The sequence below is a fragment of the Stigmatopora nigra genome, chromosome 13, assembly GCF_051989575.1.
Source record: "Stigmatopora nigra isolate UIUO_SnigA chromosome 13, RoL_Snig_1.1, whole genome shotgun sequence".
In the NCBI taxonomy this organism is placed as follows: Eukaryota; Metazoa; Chordata; class Actinopteri; order Syngnathiformes; family Syngnathidae; genus Stigmatopora; species Stigmatopora nigra.
The window spans coordinates 4,552,735-4,561,874 of record NC_135520.1 but is presented as its reverse complement, the minus strand read 5'-3'; the positions used below and the strand labels follow the sequence as shown (position 1 = coordinate 4,561,874).

Genomic DNA, 9,140 nt, shown 5'->3' with positions numbered 1-9,140 from the left:
AGCTACCCATAGTTTAAGTTTTGGTGCTTCTTCAATTTAAGCAGGAAAGCCTGGCTAGCCACATTCTTTGTCTGTGTTGACGCTATTGTATATGACACACATTAATGAGAATGATCACTTCTGATATTTATATTAAAGAAATTATCTGTGAATGTTGGAAAAGGAATGCAGACCCAAACAACAGGAAAAAGGTTAACCCCTCCCACCAAAAGAAAGAAAACCTAACAAACAAAAAAACAACAACTGAAACTGAAATAATCAGTAAGAAGTATTTTATTCACAGATACTGTAAAAGTAAAACACAAGCTGCCATATCATACACATTTATACACAGGGTTTGAAAATCCTATACAAAAACAAAGATATTCGAAAATATGGGTTTTGATATGAAATATGACCTTACATAAAATAATTTCTTGAAAAAAGGTCTTGGTTTGGTACTACAGGTATTTCGTTCATAAGCCTAAACCCACGTTGGTGAAATGTGAAGTTATTGTAAAAAAGTTGAATGATAAAAATGGAGTAAAAATCATTGTTTAAAAAAATGATTAAAAAATCTCATGCAGCATCTTCAGAGAGGGCCTGAGAGAGAAATTCAGTTTTAAATAAAGCAAACAAATTCCTATTGTCATAGCTATAAAATAAAAACGCACAAAAATACAAAAAAAGTTGCTTACCACAATAATCTTCTGATATCCCCAAAATGGCATACAAATTGCTAAATTATATCAGCACCTGTTGTTTGTATCTGCTGCATAATTTAATGCAAAACCAAAATGTCAAAGCTGAAAGATTTCATACAATATTTTAAACTTTCCTCAATAAAAAGAAACATGAAATGAAATAGTCCAATACTGAAAGTCAGCATGTGCGACTACGCGTACACTTGGTCACGATAGTCAGAAAATCGTTTCAGTAAAAAGTGGAATGCATCGAGCTAAGGCTCATCTATGACAAGTGAATGGCAAAATATAAACAAGGTACATTTGTGCTTTCTCCTCTGTTCCTCTCTCATTTTGTTTTGTTTTTACATTGTATAGATAGATCCCCATTTGCTGTCAGCGTAACTATTCATCATGCTTTTCTTATTTTAGGCTTGTATAGAAAACCATAACATGAGCACATGTGGAGGCACCAAAGAGAACACTAACATTATCCATCCATTACACTGGCTCTCTGATTGATATGTTTTGGCTTAACATCTTGTTTTGGGCACCCATGAATACTGCTCTACCTTAGTGCATCCACTGAGACTCATTGTGATCAAGGCAACTGGAGGGACAAAAGAAGGGGAAAAAAACATTCACTCCACCTTGCAGTATTCTACAGACAAGATGGCAGGTGATGGCAAATGTATCGTTCATGAAAAATGCAGTCCAGTTTGAAGAGCTAGAAAACTACAAAAGGGAACATAAGGCTCAAGAGGCTGAATGATGAAAATGCTGACTGAGGTTTAAAACAATACAAAAGGCAAAGTCCGGGAGCGCAATAACATTAGCTTATTGCTTTTTCTTTTCCCTCCCACTTAAATTCTACCTTTTGAATGAGATTTTTTTTCACACATCACGTAATCATAAATACACTTTACAATGTAATATAAAATATTTGTTCAGGTTTTTGCTTGTTTTGAGCAAAGCGGGCACCAAATGAAAATCAATGACATGAAACAATTTTTAATAAAGGCACTTCCTGGTGTTCACTTACTCTTGGGTAAGAGTATGTGATGGCCACTGCTATGCATTTGTGCTCACGTTTCGTTTATTCACCTTCAAACACGTCCTGGACAACGAGGCACTGTAGCAAAGTGGTTACGATTTTTTTTTGTGTCGTTTTGTTTTCGTACAAAAACATGCCCTCTTGTAATCTAGGCATTCTTCTTTGCAGTAGTATCCTTGTAGTTGCTGCTACATTTCCCCAATTGTTTAACTTATCCACTTACTCATTTCACCACATCGACTTCCATCTTTCCTCAGACTTCAACTTCCCGCGGTTCGTCAAGAACGGAGCCCGCTTGCGTGCTAATGTCGAAACAGGTCACCATCATGACACGAGACTTGCACAAGTTCACACAAAACTCCAGCTCTTCTGTGACCCTTTCCAAGACATCTAGGTACTCTGGTGACTCCTTATCCAAACTTGGGTCCAAGTCAACTTTTCACAACAACAAAAAAAAGGTAATTAAAGAGATTCAGGGAAAAAAAAACAGTGACCATTGGGGGGAAAAAAACACTTACATTCTCCTGTCCATTTTCTAGGATCCATCATCAGTCGGCCCTTAGTTTCCTCTAACTCCTCCATCAAGACATCATGCTTTACTTTCAATTCTCTTACTTGTTGTTGCCTTCTCTCCAAAATCTTCAACTTATTGTTAAAATACAACAGCCCCTGAGAAAGTATGATTTGTTTTAAAACCAATATTCATGTAAAGTGCAATTAAATGGATGTGTATATTTTATGTTTTTTATACAGCCAAACATTTTTTCTCACCTTGTCAACGTCATGAAACGATTGCTGAAAATGATGACAAAAAGGAGTTACACTGTTGAACATGATTGCTGCTAATACATTTTACTGAAGTGAGGTAATAATTTTTTACTATTGAAATGTGTCCACTAATTAAAAGACCATCAAACGTGAGAAGATAACACATCTCTGAATGGCTGTGCTAAACCTATGGGAGCAGTCAATGAACCACAGAAGAGGAGCTATAAAAGGCAATCAGCAATGAGTGGTGAGCTGATCAAGCCTCATCTTCATTGTACATTCATTCGCCATTCCCCACAACTTCATTATCCCCATGAAGAGTCCACATATCATTCAAAGCCTGTTATTAATTGCCTCCAGAACTCTTGAGATTCCAGAGGTGTCAAAATTCTGAGGTTGTAGGGATCTGCACTGACATTGCTCCAAGGGGGATTTTCAACTCAGCTGACTGAAGGTCAAACATCTGATATATGATATTCTTGTCTCTGCCTTTTAAAAGAAAGTGGGAAGAAAAGAGCCACGACATTCCCAACACTTTTTGTAGCTGCAGAATACTACTAACGTTTAACAAGTGAGCGTCATTTGATTCATACCCTATATGAGCAATAGCATTTCACCACATCGACTCAATGACATGTTGAACATGTTGGGAATAACTCGGCACACACCTCATCAGTTTGTTCCAGTCGTCCTCTGTGAAGGCGTTCCACATCGTCGATCTCGTAGACCTTGATTTCAAAAGGCTCTTTCAGTGTTGGGGGCAAGTCAACCCATTGGCCTGCTGTGCCAACTTTCTTCCCCAAAGATGCTGATTCAGGCAAGGGAGCTGGAATTAGGCGTCTTCTCTGGAAACCTACAAACGCATGGGTCAATGGGTTAGTCTGTAAACAAATCAAAATAATGCCAAAGTTGGTCTAGCAATGGTTGTTGCATAGGTGTTTAATAAATTACTACGTTGCAGGTTCACAGAGAGAAAATTATTAATGGACTATGTTTAAGAGCTTTTGAGGCTCCAGATACTTATGATCGTATGCAGCCGTCTAAAAAAGAAAGGCTCATGTTCAATTCATCAAACAGTTTGAATCATCTTTTCTGAAAGATTCATCACTGGGTTTCCATATATAGATGAATAATTTATGTGTCTGAATCAGAAGGAAAGAAAATACAATGAAATACCAATTTGCAACTGAGTAAGAAAGGATAATGGAAAGGATGGGATAAAGGGCTTTTTTGGATAATGGAGCATGAGAGCATGAACGCTCGGCTACATACAGAGTTACGTATAGTACCGTCAAACTCCATGTGGGAAGTTTACTGTTAGTTTTTTCAGTAAAACGTGCTATTCATTGAATTAGTTTCTCACCAGTTGCTCTCTTTTTAGGATATTTGGAGGTCCTTAGTCGGCCTGAAGATGATATTCCGCTCTCACTCATTGAGTCATGTGCAGAGGAAGCACTCCCCGTGGCTTCACTGTCACGGATCATACTCTCATATCCGCTACTGCCACCACTGTGGTAGAAGAGAGCTGTGCGACCCATGGCTGGAGGCAATTCCCCACTCAAGACACTACTATTGTCACTTCCATGACCACTGCTGTAGCGCTGGGGCCGTCTGGGAGCAGTAATTTTGCTGTATGGGGAGGGTATCATAGCTATTGATGATTTGTCATCACCAACATTCACGCCACTGTCGTTGCCACTGTCCGAGTCCGCGGAAACTGACACATGCTTGCCCGATATGCCACTTGTTGCCAGTTCGCTCACACGGCTGTTGGCGGCTCGTACTGCCTGCTTTGTACCCATGATAGTGCCTCTCCCGGTTTTACTACTGACAGCAGCAGCAGTAGTCCGGGGACCTGGCATTCTGCCTGATGGAGGAAGGTTGGCATTGGTGCTTCTAGTCACAGCACTAGCCAACGATTTAGTGGAGGAACTTAGGCCTTTGGAATTGTTGGCGGACAGTGAGCGGGCTTTACTGCTATTGAGAGCTCCTAATGCACGAGGGTTTCCTGCCGATTTCCCCTGTCCCAATTTACTCATAGTTCCACCACATGGCGATGACGGGCAGGTAGCAATAGGGGAACTTGATGAATTAGGAATACCAAATCTAGGAATAGATTTTCCACCCTTGCTACTGCTGCTCCCTAGACTTGCTCCACTATTTTCCCGACTCAGCATGGGTCGTGGGCTGGACAGCGGCAAGCTATCCGACCTTTCCAATGACATCTGGCTGCCATAGTGATGTCCAACTTCAGCTCTCGCCCCCCTGGCCTTCAAACTTGATGTAACTTTGACATTGCTATGGTCAACTCTCAGGCTGGAGGATTTGGAACTAATGGAGTCTAATCTGCGGCGAACCTCATGTTCATCTTCAGATACCGCTACTCTTGCTCCAGAGTTCCTTCCGGCTTCCCCGTATGCTAACTTTAAGGCACTTTGGGGTAGAAGGATCTTGGTCTTTTGATCAAGACTGGACTTTCTTACTGGTGGAAGAGGAGGTGATATACAACCAGGTCTAGGTAGATTGCTTGCTTTCTGTGAGTTAGCCTTGTTGCTTTTCCCTAGAGAGGAGAATTTAAGGCCTGTTGTTGGTGCAACATCTTGTGTCCCCTTGTATTCTGTAGAAGAATGGATGACGGGCACTGTTCCTAAGGTGGTGGCACCTCTTCTTAACTGAGGCATTCGGCTGGGAGGATCCGATTTTTTACAGGCAGTCTTTTCACACCCATCAACCACCCTTTGGGAAGAGGTAGCCCCATGTAGCTTGGAAGGCCTAGGTACACTGTTACAGTTGTTGGATACTTTGCTAGAGGAGATTCCACTTTGAGGTGTTCTAACAAACCTACTGGTCGTGACCATCGCTTGCGCTTGTGAAAGGTCTGTGCGCTGCCATGGATTCTCTTGTTTCGTCTCTTGCCTCGGTATATCTCTGCTGTTGCTGCTATTGCTACTACTGGGGATGGATGAGGTAGGTTTCACCTTCCGAGGAAGACTAGAATGAACCAGGGAAGGACACTGTGAAAGCGTGGAGCTAAGTGAATGAGCCTTAGTTATTTTAGAAGGTAATCTCAAGGATGCTTTGGTTGAATCTGGAGATGGTGGGCACTTTGTCAAGGACAGTTTACTTGAAGCAGTACTGTCACTGTCCTGTTCAGAAAAGCTAAATCCACTGTCGTTCAGTGAATTCTTGGTATCTCTTGTCGATGTCACGCTATGAACCATTTCAAGAGAATCAAAATGAAAGGTGGATTCTGGTCCAATGTCCTTTTCTGGTGGCAGAAATACATCAGAAGATTGAGTTCCTTCGCTCTCCAAGGTGCTGACACTAACTTCACTAAGCCAAGAGCTGACAGAAGAACCTCTACTATGTACACACTCCACTGTTCCTTCTTGTAACTGTGTGACCAATTCAATGTTTAGACCTCTCTCTAAAGATGAGGTATAGGCATCAAATTCATCATTGATGCTGCTGATGATGCTGACAGGTCTGGAGCCAGAGGCAATGGCTTGCAAAGAACAGTCACTGTTAAAGCTGACAATGCTGGATGGCCGGCCCTTATCAATTATACTACCTATAGACAGCTCCTCTACTACAGTGAACACCAGTTCGTCTTCTCCGTTCAGCTCCACAGGTTGCTGCAAGGTGACAGTAGCTCTCAAAATGTCCCGATCAAAACACCTTTCCTGTAAGGTGGAGCTCACCCGGCAAACCTCCATTGGAGCCCGGAGCATTGGGGATGTACAAGGATCCTTCCTTTTCACAGCCTGGTGGCTCATGCCTACCGGGGGCATCCTAGTGTTAGATCGTTGTGCCTTTTCTGAAGTTTCCTTGCGAGAAGCTTTCTTGTTGAAGTATATCTTCTCCCTTACAACCGGCTCAGGATGAGTTGCTGCCGCAATTTGTAATTTATCAGAATCAACAGTGTTTTCTGGAACCAAAATCCTTTCACCATCAGCACTGGTTCTGCATACATTTGGAACACATTTTAGTTGTTCAATTTCTGGTATGCCTTGCTTTTCTGAAATGTCTACTTCAGATTTATGGCCGGGACTGGAAAAAGGTTGTACAGCAACAGCTTTAGCAGATTGTTTGGGTGAAATGCCATCCTTGTTACAAGTCAGACTTGCAACAGTCTTTGGTGAAACAGAGCTTTCGCTCTCCTTAGGTTTGTCCAGCTTGGGGTTTGCTTGGTTTTGCTTGCCCTCGCCAACAAATGCTGTAGGTTCTTCACTACCATCAATACATTCCAGCCGCTCTTGAAGCTCAGCAAATGTGTTGCATTTAAAGAATTGATCTCTGTCAAAAGGACCCTCTTTTGTTGTCCTCTTCTTGTTTAAGGAAGGGATGATGGGAACAAAGGAAGGTGGGCCTTCATTGTCACTGAGCTCTCTGTCTGAGATTGCAGTTCCGCCAGGGCCCACATAAATGACTGTATCGCATGACTGTTCACTACTGGAGGAGTAGTCTGGGTCACTGAGCAGAGAGGGTAGATCTGGATCCAAGGCTACAGTACGAGGATGGAAAGGTCTGAGGTGAGGTGGTCGACGAATCCTCCCTTCTTCACAAGAACTTTCCCCTCCAGAGGAACTGGATGCATACTGGAAGGGAAAGAAAATTATAATTAAAGGATGGGTGGAATACTGTGTCCAGGTACTACTTAAAATACCTGCTGATTCTCTGGAAAGACTTGACAACTACTGTATATGAATTCCTAAAATTTAATCAATCTCTAACCACGATTAAGGTAAAATTAACTCCTGTGAAAATATCAATCAATGTTTATCGCAAGGTTAAAAGTGCACATCAATAGTCACACATAAATTAACGTCACTAAAATGAATTGCCTCGTGTGAATTACATTGTAATCATGCCGAGAACCGTAAAGGAATAAATATATGCTGTCATTGCGCCTAATTATCTGGAGCATATATTTCCATAATACAAAGGAATGCATCACACAATGCCGTAGGCAGTGGTATTGATTACACGATTATGTGTTGCAGGGTAGAGAAAAAAATACATCCGGAGTTGGTCCACTGATAATCTTTCATTGGGGAGACATTTACACATTCATTTGTGTAATAGGTTCAGAATTACAGGTGGAAGGCCCATTTTTAAAAAATGGAGTTAGGGCACATAGGGAACATGGACAATAAAATGTCACTTGCATTATACAGAATGACAGCAACACTCAATGTTTAATAATATTTCTCTATGATAATTAGTCATCAGACAACAGGAATAGTGAATTGTTGAATAATGTGAATGGCTTGCAAAATCATATTTCAAAAGTGCAATATTACTACATGGAATCTCATTACAAGCATCAGTTCATTGCTGCCACTATTAATATTTAACATGGAAATGAAGTGATCTTAGTACCTTTGATTTCTTTTTCCTCATACGGTGAACGCGCGATGCTAGTTGGATCGTGTTGAGTGAGTCGGCGTAGTTAGCCGGCGAATCGGAGATGTGGGCAATCATGGTGGTTCGACAGTTGATGTTGCCAAGGGACTCTTGCAGCAACATAGTCAGTTTGCTGTCTCTGCAGGGTGCACATTGTTATTAGCAAATAATACTGCAATGAATTGTAATGATTACAAAGTTATCTGACATCAAATTTGAATTATTACCAGGACATGTTTGTTTTTTACATTGTAAAGTGACATATTACTTGATTTTAAAGTGGTGGTTGGCATAATGAATAAAAGCTCAATATTAAATCCAAGCGTAATGGAAGAAGAAAACACTTGCCTGGTGTATATACAGAATGACTATTTCATGGCAGTGTAATTGAGTATTCTCACCTGTAAGGTACGTGTTTTGCTCCATTTGCCAAAGCCATGATGACGTTTCCCAATGCATTCAGAGAAAGACAAGCACCACCTCCAACTTCTCGACTTTTACTAAGAATCTTTTCACAGCTCCCCAGGTCAATGAGGTGCAGCCTGCTACGTCCACCTGACACTGAAAGCAGGTAAACAACAGAGAGCCGAAAGAGTAAGTAAAGCACATGCTTTATACATGTACACAAACTTACTTACACACCATATTCCAGATTGGACCGGTCGACTATCATTGTGTAGGAGTTTAGTTATGACATCCATTTAAAAAGTCTAACTTAAACAAGGGGCCTTTACATCCATTAATGGAATGTGGGAGGAAACCGGAGTAGTCCAGGGCAAACATTCAAACTCAACATCATGACCCTGAGGACCCGGATCTATGAGGCCGACGCGCTAACCATTTGGCCAATGGACTGCTGTGTTTAAATTTAATAAGGTAAAAAAAGGAAACACAGAATAGCTACAATAAATGGCACTAACTTCCTCCCTTTGCACTCTTCTCCATGCGGTACTGGTAGACGTGCAACGTGAACAGCATGTGGGAGTTGCGGCGCTCCTCCTTCTCTGCATTGGGCTGGCTGGTGCTGCGGGCCGATATGGCAGCATCCAGGAAGAAAGCCGCCTTATCAGCTGTTGGGGCATGAAGCTCGCTCTGATTCTGAAGCTGTAAGGGGGTTGGGTGGGTATGGGTGTTTCATAAAAGAAACTACAGTGAGCAAAAGAAGCCACATGATGCTTGACAATAGGAACAGGACAGGAGCAAAGAAGGGAGTTGGTTAATTGGACACAGACACACATTTTGCCCATTAG

At 41.6% G+C, this 9,140-nt stretch overlaps 1 protein-coding gene across 6 annotated transcripts in view; it reads right to left on the bottom strand.

The window, feature by feature from the left end:
- Positions 1-255: 255 nt before the first annotated feature.
- Positions 256-9,140, bottom strand: part of kif26ab (kinesin family member 26Ab) — a 54,862-nt gene continuing 45,977 nt past the window's right edge. For 5 of the 6 annotated variants that reach the window (XM_077731476.1, XM_077731478.1, XM_077731479.1 and 2 more), the window contains 8 exons: positions 8,811-8,994; positions 8,292-8,451; positions 7,867-8,029; positions 3,848-7,082; positions 3,153-3,337; positions 2,488-2,511; positions 2,235-2,385; positions 256-2,151 (listed from right to left, as the gene is read on the bottom strand). In XM_077731476.1, coding sequence (XP_077587602.1) covers positions 1,970-2,151; positions 2,235-2,385; positions 2,488-2,511; positions 3,153-3,337; positions 3,848-7,082; positions 7,867-8,029; positions 8,292-8,451; positions 8,811-8,994 — 4,284 coding nt within the window. In that variant the 3' untranslated portion in view covers positions 256-1,969. The remainder of the gene's footprint in view (positions 2,152-2,234; positions 2,386-2,487; positions 2,512-3,152; positions 3,338-3,847; positions 7,083-7,866; positions 8,030-8,291; positions 8,452-8,810; positions 8,995-9,140) is intronic. The other variant, XM_077731477.1, reaches the window with a different exon arrangement.